The 18,361-nt window shown below is 40.7% G+C and overlaps 1 protein-coding gene across 6 annotated transcripts in view; it reads left to right on the forward strand.

Annotated features, from left to right (window-relative positions):
- Nucleotides 1–18,361, forward strand: part of rapgef2b (Rap guanine nucleotide exchange factor 2b) — a 121,928-nt gene that overhangs the window by 43,360 nt on the left and 60,207 nt on the right. For all 6 annotated transcript variants that reach the window (XM_073486382.1, XM_073486386.1, XM_073486384.1 and 3 more), the window contains exon 4: nt 4,563–4,646. In XM_073486382.1, coding sequence (XP_073342483.1) covers nt 4,563–4,646 — 84 coding nt within the window. The remainder of the gene's footprint in view (nt 1–4,562; nt 4,647–18,361) is intronic.

The following is an 18,361-nucleotide window of genomic DNA, read 5'->3' on the forward strand; positions in this document are numbered from 1 at the left end:
ACTCGGGTGAAAACGTAACCTCCTCGGTGAAGGTAATCAGCTAATGACTGTCAGTAACATCTTTTTCCTTGAAATTATTGTTTCCACTTTCTTATAATCCATTGTGTCAATAAAGTCCAGGTTAAAATCAGTTCAAATTAAAGTATTTGAACATGGCGGCTTGATGTTGACGATACAACACAACATGTTTGGGAGACAAAGGAAGCTCATGACACAATATGTTGGTGTTGTGCAAAATCTGCCAGTCAGAAATATTTCATTGTATTCAGACTGTGCCTCTCACACCCCCTGAGCTTTTTTTAGCTTTAATTTTTGGAAAAACAACTTTGCTTTTAGGACAATTGGACGATTGCAAAAGCAGTTTGAAAGCTCTATTTCATAATGTCCCCGGAGTCTCGTGGTGAAAACATCACAACAATTAAGATAGTCATGATTTAATTTGCTTGTTTATGTAGGGCCACAGAATATGCCTGTCAGACATACTGTACCTCTGTTGTGTTGAAAGACGACCGTCCTGCTGTCCAGACCCAGAGGCACATTGTTATATCCTGTTAAAAAATTAAAGTACAATCTAGAGTGAATGTCTGAGCCTACTTACTATTACTGCAAATGTGACTCAGTTTCACATTTTCGAAAGGGGCATTTCATTCTTGGAATTTGTAAAAGTAGATTTCCTGAAGGTCTTGATGCTAAAATCACCCTTCCCGCATCATTTTACCTCCTACCCGCGCCTCCATGGCACTCATATAACCCTGTTCAAGGCTTCCCGAGAGGGTTTGGTGGATGATGTTTAGCATTTGACAATCGCTTCCAGTACGAGTGACCCAGTTCAGTCAAGCTGTCGTGGCGCATAAGAGTCTCCTATCTCCTACTTTTTGGTGTTGTATCTTCTCCCCCTCTGCCTCCTCTCTCTCAGCCGTGAGAGGTTCTCCCCTCGTTCGGCGCATCTGCGTGCCAGCAATTAATAATTGAGCATTTCATTCGTGTCATCTCTGAATGCGAGGAGGAACCATAAAAGGATGGAAGGAGCCTGAAGGGAGGCGGGTAGAGATCAGTAGGGGGAAAAGGAGACTGTTGGAGGGAGCGAGGGAGATTTTGCACCGTGTCAGTAGGGTGTGCTGTCTGCATCCTCATTAGCTCTGCAAGGAAAGTGTGGTGAGGAGGAGGATGAGGAGGAGGCGGAAGGAGGGGCGAGACTTTGTTCTCAGTAATTAGGAAAAAAAATCTCGGTCAGCACTGACGCTTGGTGTGAATATATGTGTCTGTGTGGGGGCGGGTGTGTAATAAGTGCACCCATCCTTTACATTTCTGTAAGCAGAAACCAGTCCCACCTTGCTGATGTCTGCATTGATTTTCTTTCCCCTCTGGTTTCAATTAAAGAGTCTCACTCAGACCAGGTGAAAATGTTCAGTGATAATCACTTAAGCTGCTGCCTTATTAACACCAAAGCACCTTCAAGTACAAGGTTTGATTTCAGCTTGATGAGCAGACGTTCTTTCTCCGTGATGAGGCGGCGTTTCAAAGAGCCAGCTGTAAACACACAGATGCAGGCTTCACACAGAGAAACATCCAGTTGAATTTCCAGTTGATGTAGTGCATTCATAGCAAAGATAATTACAGGTTTTCACACCCCTTGGTGAAGCTTAACGGTAATACCTGAACTGATGCAGACTGATAATGAAGCAGCCAATGTTTCATTTGTTTTGTTCCTTTTCCACAAAAAGTGTAACGTTTTTTGCTTTCTTGCCCGGAGTACCACTCGTGTCTGTACGGGAAATTTCAGAATCAGAATCAGAAATCCTTTATTTGTCCCGCAAATGGGGAAATTCCTTAGTCACAGCAGCCAAAGGACAGTATCACACTTAAACAATAATAAAAAGTAAGTGGTGCTATAGCTAGCAGCCAATTAGCTTAGCATCTTGTCTGTTTAATCCATAGAACAACAGAAGTGCAAAAATGCCACGTCGAAAGGTTTTACACTCGTATTAAACCTTGGTTTCTGTACAGATGAAACAAACAAGATATAATGTGTTAATTATGAGCTTCAGAGGTGCTGCAAGCTGGAAATTGCTGCCTTTGGACAGAGACAGGCTGGCTGTTACCCTTGTTTCCAGTATTCGTACCAAGCTAAGCTAATCTGCTGTTGGCTTTAGCTTTATATTCTCTGTACAGACTTGAGAGTGGAATGGATACTCTCATCTAAGTCTCAGTACAAAGGAAATAAGCATTTTGCCCAAAAGGCTGAGCTTATCCTTTAAAGAATTATAAGAGTAACTGTGGCTGTTATGTGTACTTTAAAAGAGTAACAATAAATACAACTTCATTGTCATAAAGACAGTTAAGGGAGCGAAGATTTGGCAATTAATCGATTAGTAAAAGAAAATTAATTCCCAACTATTTTGATAATTGATTAATCGTTTGAGTAATTTTTCAAGTAAAAAATGTCAAAGATTTACTGGTTCCAGCTTCTTAAATATAAGGATTTGCTGCTTTTTTATTTTGTTGTTATGTAGGATAGAAAAGTCAGTGTCTTTGAGTTTTGGACTGTTGGTTGAACAAAAGAAGGCATTTCAAGACATCACCTTGAGCTCTGGGAAACTGTAATAAGCATTTTCTCGACTGTCATAGTCTAACTTATTAATCATCACATGGAAATAATACTGAAAATAATCGTTGGTTGCAGCCCTGAAGTTAAAACCAACCTGACAGATGTTGTCAACATAAGTTAAACATTTACACACTCATAATGTCTGTTGAGTAATAAAATTGTCAGGATGCTGAAATAAAGAATAAAGGCACCAAACTGAGACAGTTAGTCATAATTCAGCTTTAGTGGTGACGAATCTTCACAGCAGAATGAAAGCATTTTTGTACGCGTGGTTATTTTTGTCCACCGCTGCCAGAACTTCGGTGTTCATGTCCCAGCACCGGGGGACGGTGGTATCAGTGTGGCGTGTCATGAGAATACTTCCTCCTGTGGATTTCCACTTCCTCTTTACTGTCAGAGGGCTGTGAGGCGACGTGTTTGATGTAGACTATCAAAGGAGGCATTTTTTCAAAAATCAGAAACGACTGCTTTGTTCAGCTCCGGAGTAACAAATTAGGAATTTATTAACGAAATCCAGGAAAGTAGTAGTAGAGCTGGTCGGTTCCAAGATTTCATATGTGATGTTTATCCTTTGAGCCCTCTGGCCAGTTGCATATAAATGAAAGTGAGCATTAACTTTCTTATCCATCTCCATAGCATTTATTTACATTCTCGGTAGGTTAGCATGCACGGCCTGTTTTGATAATCCTGGATGTACTGAGCGTAGAAGATTCAGTGCATCTCCGCCTCGTGAGATTATCTCTTTGCAATCCCTCTGGTAGCCACGAAAGTCCTGAGATAAGCTAGATGAGCATGAAAACAAAACTGATACATTAAAAAAACACGGTTCTTACAGCATGCTTTATTCACACTGACAGGCTGAATTAATTTCATATTTAGGGAGTTGTTTATCTGAGGGAAAACTCTCCTCATTAGAATCTGGATGTTCCCTCCTCCCAACGCCACGTGATGTATAAAACCTGAAAAAGTGTCCATAAGTTAATTTAAATGCTAAAAGTGCCACATGAGTGTGGTGGAGGCCTGTATGTGTGTTTGTTTACCAGTCATGTTGTAAGAACTTGACAGCCAGCAGCATCATCCAGGGGTCACTCTGAGTTTACTTTGTCTGCAATGCCCAATTTCCTCGTCTGTGTGCTTCAGCAGGGCCATGGGTGGGTGGATGAGACATGATTCCTCAGTTCATTCATAGTTCTCTCTCTCTCTCTAACACTCTCACTCTCTCTATCTCATGTCTTCATCTTTCACTTTTTTTTTTCTTTTTTTTTTAAAAGCAGTGATCTGTGTTTGGCAAAGTGAGCAGTCTCACATTGCTGACGCATTAGATCGCAGCAGCATGTAGATCAAGTAAATGACAACGCAGATGTACCAGCGTTATATAACGCAGGCTTCCAAAAAATATCATTTTCATCATGTTTAATCTTTTGATGTTTTTCCTGGTTAGTATATCAAGCTGTCAGAAAATATTGAGAAGTCCAAGTTTTGATCTCCTTTTTATTTCTTGTTTTGTCGAACCAACACACTGAAACCTTTAGATATTTAGTTTACAGTCTTACAGGACCAAGATTAATACCAGATATTAACATCTGAGAGACTTCAACTAGTGACTTTTTAGCTGTTATGCTTAAAAAATTACTTAAACAATTAACTGTTAATCTTAATGGTTAATTTATTTTCTGAATATGTTATTCAATATGTGCATCTTAATCTTGATCTTATTTTTGTGGCAGGGCCTTTATAGTATGCTACATTACAAAGTAGTTTTCAAGAAAATGACTCCTGCAGTTATTCATTTAATAAATTAAGAAAAACTCTTTGATAAGGGTGTTATAATCTTGTTACATGTCTTTCCTGTACCTGCACACTCGTGAAAGAATAGATTTGCTTTAATATTGTATAGTTATGTGATTTTGGAGACCTGTATCTTGCTAACTGTCTCTCTCTTTCTGTCTTCCAGTCCTGACGACATCGGAAGCTGCTGGTACATCCTGTTGTCCGGCTCCGTCTTCATCAAAGAGTCCATGTTCCTGCCCAGAAGCAGGTAGGATCATCTGCCATCGTAGTTCAGGGCGTCGTTTGAAGGCTTGATCTTGGCACTAACGTGTGAACAGCTCCATCTCCTCAAAGCTTATTTAGAACAGTCACAGAGGGAGATAAACAGCTAATCCTGGACTGGCAAGAGAGAGACAATTTTAATGTATTCAATCTCAAAATAGTTTGTTTCCCCTCTTTTCAACCTTCTCTTATCCACAGATGTAAACAGGAGTGATTCCTTTTACCAAAATGGGCTTATTAAACATTGTTAGCAGAGCAGCTACTTCAGGTCACAGAGGACAGATCTGCCTGTTGGGTTCCACAAGAAAGAGTTAAAACCAGATAATTGCTTTCTCTATCCAAAAAGTACATTTTATTTATGTTGTCACAGAAAATAATCACTGAGGAGGAAGAAGTGACCACTGCTGCCAACTCAGGGATTTTGCAACCTTTGATTTCTAAAAGTAACACATGTATTATTATTGTCCAACCACTGCACAAAATGTGAATGTGTTGACATTGGATAATTGGTGCAGATGAATTTAATTTGCGCTGCTTGCTGGTATAATCCAAACAAACTTGTATCCCAGTGCTTCTGGTGCATTTTATTGCAGGACACCAGAGATGATCAGCAAAACTTTCCTGCAGTTCTTGAGAAACAAAGCATTGGCACGGTCTGTTTGCATAAATGCTGACTGTGCCTTCCCAAACAAAAGTCCTGATTTGAAAAGAAGGTGGCATAGAATGCACACAAATATGACTAACAAAATTCTCATTAAAAAGAAAAAACTGACTTTCTTTGCATCAATTCCCTCTGTCACACCATGCAAATGCTAACACGCCAGCCAACACGGTCTTAACAGTACATTCTTGCATCACAAGCTGCTCCGCCTCGACAAACATCTCACTTCATTAGCAGATTTATGTATTCGGATAGATAAGACCTAAGCTCCAAAATGTAAAAGTAATATTACGTTTTCACTTTCCAGATATTGAAACTGACAAAACACAGAGCAAAGAAAATGCGAATATTCCCAAGAAAAAGTCCAGAATGAAAAGAGGAAGTAGAGGAACACCGCAGCACGGCCAGTTCACAAGAAGACACAGCGACTAAAGTTCCTATTAACAGAACTCAGAACATTCCCCTTTAAATGTACAGATTGTACATCAGGACGTGTTTACTCAGATAGTTGACATGTCCTCTCAGCTGAATACAGCAACATTATTTTGTTATAAATCATCTATTGAATGTTTATGCTTGCATTCATACCAATAAGAGGATGTAAAGTAAAGTGTTACACATGAATTAATATTGTCCCTTCCATAATTTAGCACAACAACAACACACCACCGCATTTTAACATCAACATAAGTCGCACTGTGTAGAAACAGTTGCTCTGATTATAGTGTCGGCTTCACTGAAGGGAAAATGCAACAATCTCATTGTGTTAATGGTTAAAAAAGTGTTTTAGGTCTCATGATTTACATATAACTCCACACTCCTTTTCTGATAAGGTAGGTTTTCAAGAAACAAATGTTTGACGAGGATTTTAAAGAAGTAAAGAGTTGTAGACGGTGAGTGTGTCACCAGAGCCCAACCCCCATGATGGATCATAATTATCTACGACACGTTGAGAGGACTAATGTTTCCCTCTGCAGCTCTCAGCCATCAGCTCACAGCAGTGATCATCGCCTCTAAAGCCAAGACCCAAATGTTAAAAAGCTGCAATTTCACAAGCAGATCTGTTACATGAACCATCTCTGTGGGCGTCTTGAAAACAATGATCTTTTTATCCATTAGGCTTGCATAACACACACCTACGACCACTCAGAGCTCGAGGTCGCCACTTTGGCCCGTGCAGTAGAGCTATCCCAGCAGCACACTGTGGGGGTCGGCAGCGGTCATTCTCTGGATTCACACGAACGTGGGAGGCATTTAAAACGGAAGACTTGATCGGAAATGTGCCAAAAAGCTGCTCCCCTCTTAAAAAACGACCTTTTCAGTTTTGACAAGGTGAAAGTGGGTGTATGGGATACCGGAGGGGGATTTGCAGGTATTGGCAGATTAAAGTTAATGCCCGACTGCAGTCGCTGGGGAAGACTGAGCTCTGAAAATGTTTACTAAGCATATGTTGCAAGGAAGCCTGTGTAGGAGTCCACTCTGCTGCATGAGACTGTATGAAGTTAGCTCACTTTGTTTGAGAGATGCCAGCTGTGTTGCACAAGACTGTCTTAATTCTGTCAACTGCACTAAACTAATCATTCGATGCACAAACTGGAAATTGAGCTTTAGCAGTCAGAATCACTTCAATCAGGATATGGAGCAGAGTCAGTTTTGGGAACAATCTTAAAGAGCATAGCAACAGATAGGCTGCTAAGCTCCATTTGTATAAATTGACTCAAACTAGTCAAGCAACAAATGTTTTTGTCATTTTTTTGGTGATGACAGTTTCTTGTGGGGCTTTTCCCACCGGCACGTCTGACAGCGCTGATTTAAAATCGTGCCATTTTAACCGTGTCGAGCTGAGCCAAGCCACGCCCGAGATGGACCTTCACTGGAGTGGGACAACGGTGCACCTGCCCCGCCTCCAAACAGGCTGCGGTGACTTCACACGACTGTGGCCAACCCATAACACGCCCCGTGTCTCACCCTCAAGCAAACATGCATCGCGATTGTGAGACTAATGTTTGTGCAGTAGACCAGAGAGAGAGACGTTTCAAAAGTCTTTGCGTCTTCAGCTCTTAGTACCTTTGTAGCTTCTCTCCTGCGGCCTTGTTTACACTTTCAGACATCTGCTTTATTTTACTGGTTCATCATGTTCGCTTTAGGCTGTTTCAGGAGTTTGGTGAAGTTACAGCTGGTCCAAGCTAATAATTTCCTGGTTTTGCTGCGTCATAATAAAAGCTTTTATATAACTAAATATTGGGGGACTTTTATTGTGACGAATTTACGGTAAGTGAAATGTTTTTATTACTGAAATAGTGAAGCAGCTATTCTTGGATAATACTGCAGGGAGGAAGAGTGTTTACAGCCGCTCCGTTGCCCAATTCTCAAGACAGCCACGTCAACGGTTACAGACACACCTTCGAGCAGGTAGCCATGTTGTATTGGAAATTAAAATCCCTGCGGAGCTGGTCTGCCGTAAATATCGTCTGTCGGTGGAAGTTATGTGTCGCTAGAGCTCCACAAAACCTCTTAGATTACAAGTCCGCAGCATGATAAATGAACAGTATATTATTATATAGATACCAATAACTACTCAAACCATCAGTACATGTTGACTTCTTTCTTGTGTTGACTTATCAGTTTGTTCTGATTGAGTGTGACACCATGACGGGTCACAGATTCTGTACTGTGTGCTGATTGGTTGGTTGAGTATCTGGCATGTTGTTATTGGTTGTTGTAGATATAATTGTCTTCAAAATTAGATTAAGACATTTCATTCATTTTAACTGATAGGAGCTGTTGTTAGTAGTACATGTGACAGTTGTGCCCTCTTCCACAGCCCTCAGTGTGCAGCTGCAGAGAGAAAACATCATCTTTGTGGGTGAAATGAAGCGAGGCCTATTTCCCCAGTGACAAGAAAACATTTTTGAAATGACACGCTCAAAATGACACGTTCTCATTCAAGTTTTCAAGGACTTCTGGGTCATGAAACTCACTCAGCACTCGAATTCAATTTTCAGTTGAAGAAGGAACCATTTTTTTGACAGCGGTTTTATTCCCAGTGACGGTTCCAGAGAAATTGTTCACTGTCAGTTACAGTAACGGCACAATATTGTGCATACACTAGAAGCCAGCTGACGTCACGGGACGGTACATGACTGTCACTCCTCAACAGGTGTGTCAGTGTTTTCACCGAGGTGTTTGAATATAGAACAGTTGTTTACATGTTGAGGCATTTCCAGATTACTATCTAAGCTATTGTTGTGTTGTCAGTTTACAGTAATTTTCGGTATTTCCTTCCTTCAAACTTGGAATGTTTTTTGTCATTAGAGTTTTTGTAATGGCCGTAATGACAAAGAAAAAAGATTAGAGGAGAAATGGTGAGGTTAAAATGGCTCGGAGGGGAAATTGGTTGTGACACGAGGAACTGAATGGAGTCCAGCGGGACTTCCTGAAGCTTTTAAAGATGTGGTGGAATTGGGTTTCATGCAGGCCCTGCCCAGAAGTGGCTGCTCATATCTACTCTGGCAGCAAGGTTGAAAACCTGATATGCCTCCATCACTTCTCTCAGTGCTTGTCTCTCTCTGCTGCCCTCCCTTCACCGGTCTCTGTAGTGAGATGTGATCCAGAGCAAGAGGAATGACTCAGTCGTTAGGTGAAAGAAACTCTGTGCTGCATTTAATTCAATATGCGGGGTGACACAGAAACATGTAGAAACACGTGCTGTATGAAGCATGTTCTCACAAGAAAATCTTAAATCTGGTGTTTTCATGTCAGGGTCAGGCTGGACGACAGTGGTTTTTGTCTGGTCCTGGTGGAGAGACGAGGCAGACTGCACAGTGGACCAATCACAGTCCGCCATCTTTTATAATACAGTTAGGCACACATGAGTCAATCATCAGAGAGTAGTATATACGTATACAGTAGATATGTGTGCAGAGGGTGACATCGCCACTTCAGGAAGGATTAATTTGGCATTTTCCTGACGAGAGCTCCAACAATTTATCGATTTATCGATTGGTCACTCGAAAGGAAAATTAATTACCAAGTATTTTGAAAATCAGTTAGTTGTTTCAGTCATTTTTCAAGAAAGAATTGTCAAACATTTTTTGGTTCCAGCTTCTTAAATGTAAGGATTTGCTGCTCTTCTTTCTCATTTATGATCCTAAATGAAGAGTCTTTGGGTTTTGGGTTGTTATTCAGACTAAAGATGAAGATTTTTATGTGGGATCTGGGAATTTGTGTTGAGTATTTTTCTTTTTTCTTTTACTTTATATAAACTAAACGACTAATTGAATAATCAGGAAATTAGCAGATTAACTGATAATGTGTTGGATAATCATTAGTTGCAGCTCCACTCCTGACTTGATGATAGTGGTCAAGTGGTTTCAGGTTTGCTGAACAGAAAGAAAACATCATTGTTCTTTTGCTTCCCTTTGTCTCAGTTACAAGAGCACACACGGCTTTGTTGTTAAATATGTGAGGCAAAGCAAAATCTGACACGCGTCAGTCTTTTTGTCATTTCTTGCGCTGGTTGTCTTCTAATCGAACACATCACACTGGATAAAAACAAGCAATTTCCACAAACGACTTACATATTCTTTCCAGATGCTCCACACATGTGTTGGTTGGGTCACTATCAAGCTCATAATGTGTCATCTGATCTTGGCATTTGTTCAATTTATGTGAGATAAGTCTGATTCTCTGGATTTAAAATCCTCTCACATTTGCCACAGAGTTGTTGGTTGGTTGTTCTTGTTGTGAGTTATTTATAGATTGATGTGTAGATGTGTTGATGCTGCAATTCTCCGTTTCGCTGCAACTCAGCAACTTTCTTCAAGCAATGGACAGAACACTTCAAAATATATAAAATCATAACACTTGAACTTTGGCAAAACATGTAAATAAAAGCTTTCTCAAACCCCCCAAACAGCAACATTTATGATCACATTTTCAAATGTGTTACATGTTTAAATATTCTTAGTTACAGTTTGAATAATATCCCCCTGTATTGAACTTAACTTCCACCATGATAGAGACTTTATTAACCTCGAGCTGGTTTCACTTCCTCCCCTCCTGCTGCTGCCTACATTTACTATCAGATGACTGCTGTCAGAACTTTACTTCTGGTCATTCGCTGAACAGTTTTCAGATCATCAGCTCTCCAAAAACGCAACTGTTCACTGAATCAGCTCGTATCAGCAGCCAGGGGGATGTCATCGGTTTTTCCTGTGAACTGCTGGGTGCTGGGAGAAAAGGTCAGTAGCGTTCAAATCATTTCTTGACAGTCAGCAGCAGCTCAGGCAGACTCATCTGTGTCTGTGAAATAAAAACTGATTCAGTGGTAATTCATTCCCTAATTGTGCAAGTACAGACCCAACTCATCTCTTTTCAGTGCTGGAAGCTACGAACAGTTTATGCTTGAAAGGGGATTTTTATTCAACGACACTTACTATATCTGTAAATGTTGTATTTGCTACTTAGATTGAAAGTTTATGTGGTCAAGTTTGAGTTTCATGACTCTCGAGATGTTGAAATTTAGATCTATGTGTCATTTTCAAACTGATTTACAGGCGATGAGAGTTTTTTTCCTCATTTTAGAGCAAAACATTTAAAAATAACTTCTGTTTTTTGTAAACAGCCATTCACATGAGTGCTGGTACCAGAGTGACAAATCCATCCACAGGCCACCACTGAAGACTCTGTTATATACCTGTAGAGTCACATTATGAGTGACTAGGCTCTTTAATTTTAGAATTGAACTGAACTACTGCTGAGTGGCTTTTTCATGAGCTGTTCTAATGTAAAACTTGAAGTGTTATTGTAATTTGAAGGGGATCTCCACCAATTTTTACACATTTATATCAATTTATTAAACATAGAAGTTCTACTTAGCCCATGTATAACGCCTCCTGTGGCTCTGCTGCAGTTTTGTCTGAAAAAAATAACCCAGCTCAGGTCATCAAGGTTGTCTTGACTTTCTCTCTGGATAGTTTAAAAATTAATAGAAAGTTTGCAATATTAATTTGGGCCATGGAGTTTGAAGAACCTACAGTACCTGGGAGAGACATTTAATGAAGAGACATTACTTAGTTACATTACAGGAATGAGAGCTTCCAGGATTGTCTCTGCTGCTTGATGCATCACTCGGATTTTGATTGTATTATTTTAAAAAAAGTTTAATTTGTCGTTTCCCTCAACTGTACAGAAAGATCATTCAACAACTCTTCACTGAGGGTTAAATATTATTGAGATTTGCTCGTCGCCAATTATGTTTATTTTTTCACCAGTAAAGCAGTCTTAAGTCTAATCCTTCATCCGCCGTGCTGCCGACTCATTACATCTTGAGCTGTTTGTTAGCCTTCACATTCAAACGAGGATCAAGGCTGATCCATAAGTATGAGATCTGTGGCTGAAATTAAAAAGTATGTGGAAGTGGTTGATGTGGAAAGTTTTGCATTAATTCATTTGGCAGACTTGCAAGAAGTACATTCAATAAGAAGAAGCCAGAGTTAGATGTCACGAGAAATGTAAAGTGCAGCTCTCAAATAAACTAAAGTGTGTTCAGAGAGCGACAGGACCAGTGGTTTGGTTTTGATCTTAATAATGGTTATAAATTTAATCAGAGGATGGACCATGTGCCCATTACAAGCTTCTAGCATGTGACTTTTAACAAAGTAGAGATAGAAAAACCTTTGGGAGAAAATGAATTTAAATACTCTGCTAACAGGAAGTGTGCTAATAGTCTAACCATGTTTCCGTAAACTAGGGCTGCTCTAGGGCTTTTTTGGATTCACTGATCAGTTGTTTGGTCAGCCCAGTCGCCAGGATATAATGTTAGCGATTAGCTTTTCTACAAACCACAGATATGTCCAAGGTTGACATTTGTACCAAATGTGGCATATCACGTCCACATGATATGCTTGTTAGCCACCTTTCACATCAGGAGGTGGAGGAAATTGTGGTGGCGTTGCTACAAGCCAAACAGCCGACCACAGTTCAAGTCACACCACTGGCTATTTTTAAGGAGTACTGCGGATATTTCCAGCTGTTTTTGTGGCAAACAAAAGAAGTCGGACCATCGCCATCTGTGTTTGTGGCGTCCGAAACAGGTATTTTTAAGCCAGACCATTTTTTTCTGAACCCTAAACAAGTGTTTTTTGTACCTGAACCCAACCAGAGCAAATACAAAATTCAACAAACGTAAAGCTATAAAATAAAGAATCTGTGGTTTTGTAGAAACCTACCTAGCTAACATTTATTCTTTTGATTGGGCTGTATTTTGTCTATATGTCAGAAAATGTTGATCCCTGTTTCTCCAAGTCAAAGATGGTGTCCTCAAATGTCTTGTTTTGTCACAACCCAAAGATATTCAGTTTACTGTCACAGAGGAGTAATGAAACTAACACATATTTACATTTGAAAAGCTGGAATCAGAGAATTTAGACTTTTTTTCCTTAAAAAAAATGACTCAATCCGATTAATCGATTATCAAGATAGTTGGCAATTAAATTAATAGTGTGCAGCCAATCAATTAATTGTTTCAGCTCTATCAAAAACTAATTTGACAGTATTCATGTTAAAGATCTATTGATTTTTCTCAATTGATTACAAAAGTTCATGAGCAACTTCTGAACCGAAAGGGGAGGATACCAGCTGTCCACACCTCCCCACTCCTCCGTAACACACGCACAAATACGTGCATGGACACACACCCCACCCTCTCACTCACTTGTAACTCTGTAGCAGGAAGTGAGTCGTACGCTGGAATGCTGGCTGCAGTCAACGCACCACATTACACACAGAGGAAGAGAGGGAGAAAGGGGGCAGAGCCAGCGGGCAGAGGCTGATCCACACACACTTTCCGAAGCCACACACTCCCATTCTCACAGACAGCAGCAGCGGGGTGTGTGCAGGACGATATGCCGCAGTCACACCAAAGTGTCAGGACTCGGGACGTGATTGTCGGACTGACGGTGGGACTGTGGGACTAACCGCGGGAGGATATTTTAGAAGGAGGGACCCTCTTATCTTATCAGGTGGCGGTGTCAGTCTGGGAGCAGTTTGGCGTGTCGGGGGTGAGTGTCCAGACTACAGCAGTACTTCACTCCTGTGTACATGACTCACCACAGCTGTGCCTAGAAACTCCTGTGTGTTTTTAGGTTGTAATTTAAAAGTCTGACTCGTCTCCGAGCCGGGAGCTGGTTGTAGTAAAGCCTTCAAATCTGGAATGCGAAGCACGACTTTGATGTTATTTTGGATTTGACAGTGTGCAGTGTGTGCTGCCAGTAAAAGGGGTGTGTGCTCTTCAAGTTCGGGGGTGGGGGGGAGTCGGGGGGGTGAGTCAAGACTTTTGGCAACTTTGAAACCAAAACAAAGATGGAGCTCCTGCTGAGGGGAGAATGTGTTAAAAATGGATGATAGGAGCAGAGATGATTGATTGATACGTCTTGGAGAAGTTTTGAGCGGCTAGCCTAGTCGTGCTGCCTCTTAACTTCAATGCCCTTTCCTCTTCGCCTTCACGATGTCGGTGAGGTTGTATTTCGGGTAGGAAAAAGTCACGAGTCAATCGCACATTCTTGGCATCGGTGTCTGCCTCTATTTCAGAAGTGGCGGGGCAAAGGTCCGGGGTATGTGTGTGGCGCGGCCATGCTGTTACTGTGAGGTATTCTGTTTATGTTTGGATGGCGAGAGGTGGCTGGATGGTCAGCTGCAGCTCTGAGAGGATGCTGGTAAACCCTTCTAGCCTGGATGCTGTTTTCATTGACTTAACAGCCGTGGACTCTTGAGACTCCTTCCTCTCCTTCCGCTGACCTCCCCTTCCCTCCTCCTGTGCTGGGTCTAAAGTCTTGCATAACCAGGGAGTTTAATCTTTGTCCTTCTTAAGGGTCTGGTGGGTTAAAGAAGCCGGTGTGCCCTCTCACCACTTACTCAGTTAAACTGCTTAACAGAGTGAGGAGCCCCCCCTCGCCCCTCCACCCTCCTCCTCCTCCTCCTCCTCCTCCAGCTCGGACCAGGGGTGCAGATTAGGGATTGCACTGCTTCATTCAGACAGCAGAATGGATCTGAGGCTTTGGCGGTGGGCTGCCGGGCTCGCAGAGTGAAAGGCTGGTGATGCATGTGGACTGACATTCCAGACGCCCGGGCTTGTTGTATAACGGGGGGGAATGCGAGGCCACTGAGGCAGGGGAGATGTCAGTCTGTCAACTGAGAGAGAGCTTCAGGGTTTAATTTGAAAGGGAGATACTGGCTGCCTGTCTGAAAGCAGCTCATACAAAGTGTCTGATGGCTGCAAATTCAGGAACTTTTCAAAAGGAGAGTAGAGGAGCTATTTAAAGAATCTACGTTTCATGTGTCTGCAGTTGGGTCACTGTTTATGTTCATATTAGCGGCTTGCTAACTTGTCGGCCACATGTAAAGCACTTGCTGATGCACTTGAATTAGCTGAATTAGTTTCTTTTATTTTTATGTTTTAAATGTATTCATCCATTTATAGAATTTTACAGGTTTTTTGTGAGTAGCATAAAGGGTCTACAACTTTAATGTTGTTGGACATGTTTGGAAGATGTTCTACGAATAAAGTTTTATTGATTGATAATATATAACAAATGACACAATTTTAAGTGTAACACCAAGTCAGGCTCTAAAAAGGAGAATTTTCCACCAAAATAAAATATTTGAAAAGCAGACAGAGAAATGATGGTCATATGTTCTCAGCCTTTCATCAAATCTCTGCTCAAATTTTATTTCATTTCTTGATTTTAAGTAGGAGTGAGAGTTACAGAGTAACTAATTACATTATTAGGATAACGATAATATCACGACAAAAGACAAAAAAATACCCCTCAAAATGCACAAAAGCAGTATTTTTGAATGTGTAGAAAGTAGGACAGGCGGCAGCTGAAGAACGTTATGAAACATGAAAGTAGGTTAGTGACACAACTACGTCATGTGAGGTCATCTTTAAGCAACAGGTGTTGCACCACAGCCAGGTGCATTCAGGTCAAAATCACCCTTTGAAGGAAAGGTTGTAGCTGTTACCTGTAAGATAAAGGCTTTAACCATAATGTTGGTTTACTGGATGGATGTTAAGCAATGGGAACGACTCAAGGCAGTTGTATAATTGAAGTTGGGGTTACAAAATGCTGTAAATCAAGATCTTTATTCGTTTATTATTAAATGTGGTTTTATTACCTTGAACAAATTACTTTGATTGACATGAGGCATTGATTGACATTAGAAAGTTTTGCGTGTACATTCATTCAATTAATGTACTTAAATACAGTTTTGACGTACTTGTACTTTACTTGAGTAATTTCATTTTCTGGTACTTTATGCAGAATGCAGCTGCATCAGAGCCAAGTTAATCAATCAGTTAATTTATTTTATTGCCGGATAAAAAAAAAAAAAACACTGATTCCAATCAATACAGTTTTTACATATATATAAATTATACTTGTATTTTTATACTTGAGTCGATTAATTGCCAGAAAACTTTTGATACATAAGTACATTCAATATCAGATACTTAAGGACTTTTACCAAGTACTATTCATGTGTGCCTTCATGCAAATGCTATGTGCACGTCAGAAACTAGTATAAAAGTCTTTTAAGAGTTTTTGAAGTTATGTCTGTCTACACATGTATATGCAACGTGTTTATGTATTTATGTATTGCATGTTGTCTGTTGTATTTTTAATGGCTTCTGCAGAGTGAATTCCCCTTGAAGGGACAATTAGGTGAAGATAATGATGTTATATAAAGTGTTGCAGCACATACAGCACTGTTTTGAAAGTATGTCAGTGATAATCTTTCCTCAGCGCTGTTATCAAAGCGTTGGATACCTGTTCAAGCATCTGGCACCCTTCTTATCGTTATGTTTCCTCTTATCTGGCTTTGTAAATTTGTCAGCCGACACACACTGTAGTTCTCAGGAAAGAGAGAACCTTGCATCAACTTGTGGACCTGGATTTCACACTGCTGAATTATGTATTGCAAGTAGACTGTGCACATATTTCAGCATCCTTAGTAAAGCTAATAGAAATTAAATATTTGCATGGGTCAGACGTGATGGTGTTGATTGCTGCAGAAATGCACACACCCCAACGCAACCAGGCATCAACTGAGAAATTCAAATGTTTGTTTTAGACATATGTTATTTCTCTAATAGGCATTCACCCACTCATTAGGTTTTACTTTATATTTGCTCAAGACTAGTCATACAGCAGTGGAGGCTTTAATCTCCAAACAAGACACTTTTGTGTTAGAAAAAACGCTCCCACCCCCTCCCTCACTCTCCACTTCCATAATCCCTTCTTTAATATCTCACGTTGCCAGTGGCATTTGCCTCCTGCAAAATGGTGGATTGGATTACAAATGTTCAGAATGTAATGGAGGAACATGATTGAACATGTCACTTTGGTGTTTGCATTTAGTGGCCAAGCGTGTTTTGTGATGCAGAATGGGTGGAATCACTGCTCCCCTTTCCACAGTTGAGCCAGCCAAGAGCGGCTCAACAGGATCAGAGCTGGTACCGACTCTAAATGTCTGTCAAGACCGGATCAAAAGCACTCGTTCGTTCCTCAGAAGCTGCTGCCCGGCTGACAAATCATCTTTGCTGGAAATAAGTTGGAAGAGAATTCCAGCGTTTGTCTTCTTGTGAGAATGTGAGTGAAAATACTGAGTAAGCTCTCCGTACTGTAGCTCCGCTCGGCCCTGTGGTGGAATTCAGCCTCGCGTATGTCGGGGGGCTACAAGCAGAGCTGAAACGCATTAAACTAGAGCTCAGGCAAAGCAAACAGCAACCATCAGCATTAACCCCCTGACTGCCTTTATTCACTCAGCTCGTCGTGGTCCGGCCCGTCACTGACTGTTGTCTTTGATTTCACTTTATGCAACCCAGCAGTAGTTCACTACAGTTCTTTGACAAACTGTTATTCAGAAGGTATCATAAAGTTGACAAATTAGTCAAGTAAAACCGCAGCACCGGCAGAGAAACAACAGAACGGCTGACAAAAGAGGGAAAAACACAAAACCCAACAAAGGCTTGTCTGTGAAAGGCGGCAGAAAGAGAAAAGCAAAGCAAGCTAAATCGACTTTTAGAAAATAAAAGGCTCCATGAAAAATCATTATTTGCTCTTTGCCAAAGTGGCAGGTAGAGTATCGCCAGCTCTCTGCAGCTGGCTGGCGTTTGTCTTCCAGCCTGACCAGGCTGTACCCACAACATGTAGCCACATGCCCAGGGCTCCGAAGCATTTAGGCCATGCTGTGCCTGAGGTCTGCACCTGTCAGTGTGATCGATGAAAGCTGCCACCTCCACAACCTTCGTGCAGATAGCCACACAACATACTCACTGCTCACTGCAGTGTGAGTACTGAGAACGCTCTACACCTGGGGTTAGTCACTTCACATCAGCCACACAGTGAAGTGTAGGAACCAGAGGAACAGGCCCATTTTAGGAATTAAGAAAGAACATCAACGTATGATAAAGACAAACAGCGACCTGGAACCAGTACAACTTTGAAATTAATTGGCTGTTAATTTTTTTGGACTCAGTAAGCGATTGTTGGACAAACACTTACAGCTCTGATAAAGTAAACGCATTAAAAACTAGACAAATGGTGCTTTATGAAAAAACAAGCATCCATTATTGATGTTACAACACCAGTTAACTGTTGAATCATAGATGTAATATGCACAATATTTTTGGTTTTACCTTATTAACTTGTGCTCAGTTTTGACTGTTTATTTACTCAGTGTCTAGTTGAATTGTCCAAGTTTAAACTTCTGTTTAAACATCAGGGAAGTTAGTCTTTATGATCATCCTCAGTATAAAATAAAAAAGTACAAAAAAATACAAATGAAGAAATAAATGAATCGTTCTACCCAGTTAAAATCACATACAAAACAAACATATATAAATGAAATGATTAGGGCTGCAACAAGTGATAATATTGATTATTAATCACTGTGCTGACTATTGTTTCAATAACTTGATCACTGCCTCTTGGACGAGTGGTGAAACATCTTCAAGAAACTGAAACAAGTCCAGTTGC

The sequence above is a fragment of the Pagrus major genome, chromosome 18, assembly GCF_040436345.1.
Source record: "Pagrus major chromosome 18, Pma_NU_1.0".
Classification (NCBI taxonomy): domain Eukaryota; kingdom Metazoa; phylum Chordata; class Actinopteri; order Spariformes; family Sparidae; genus Pagrus; species Pagrus major.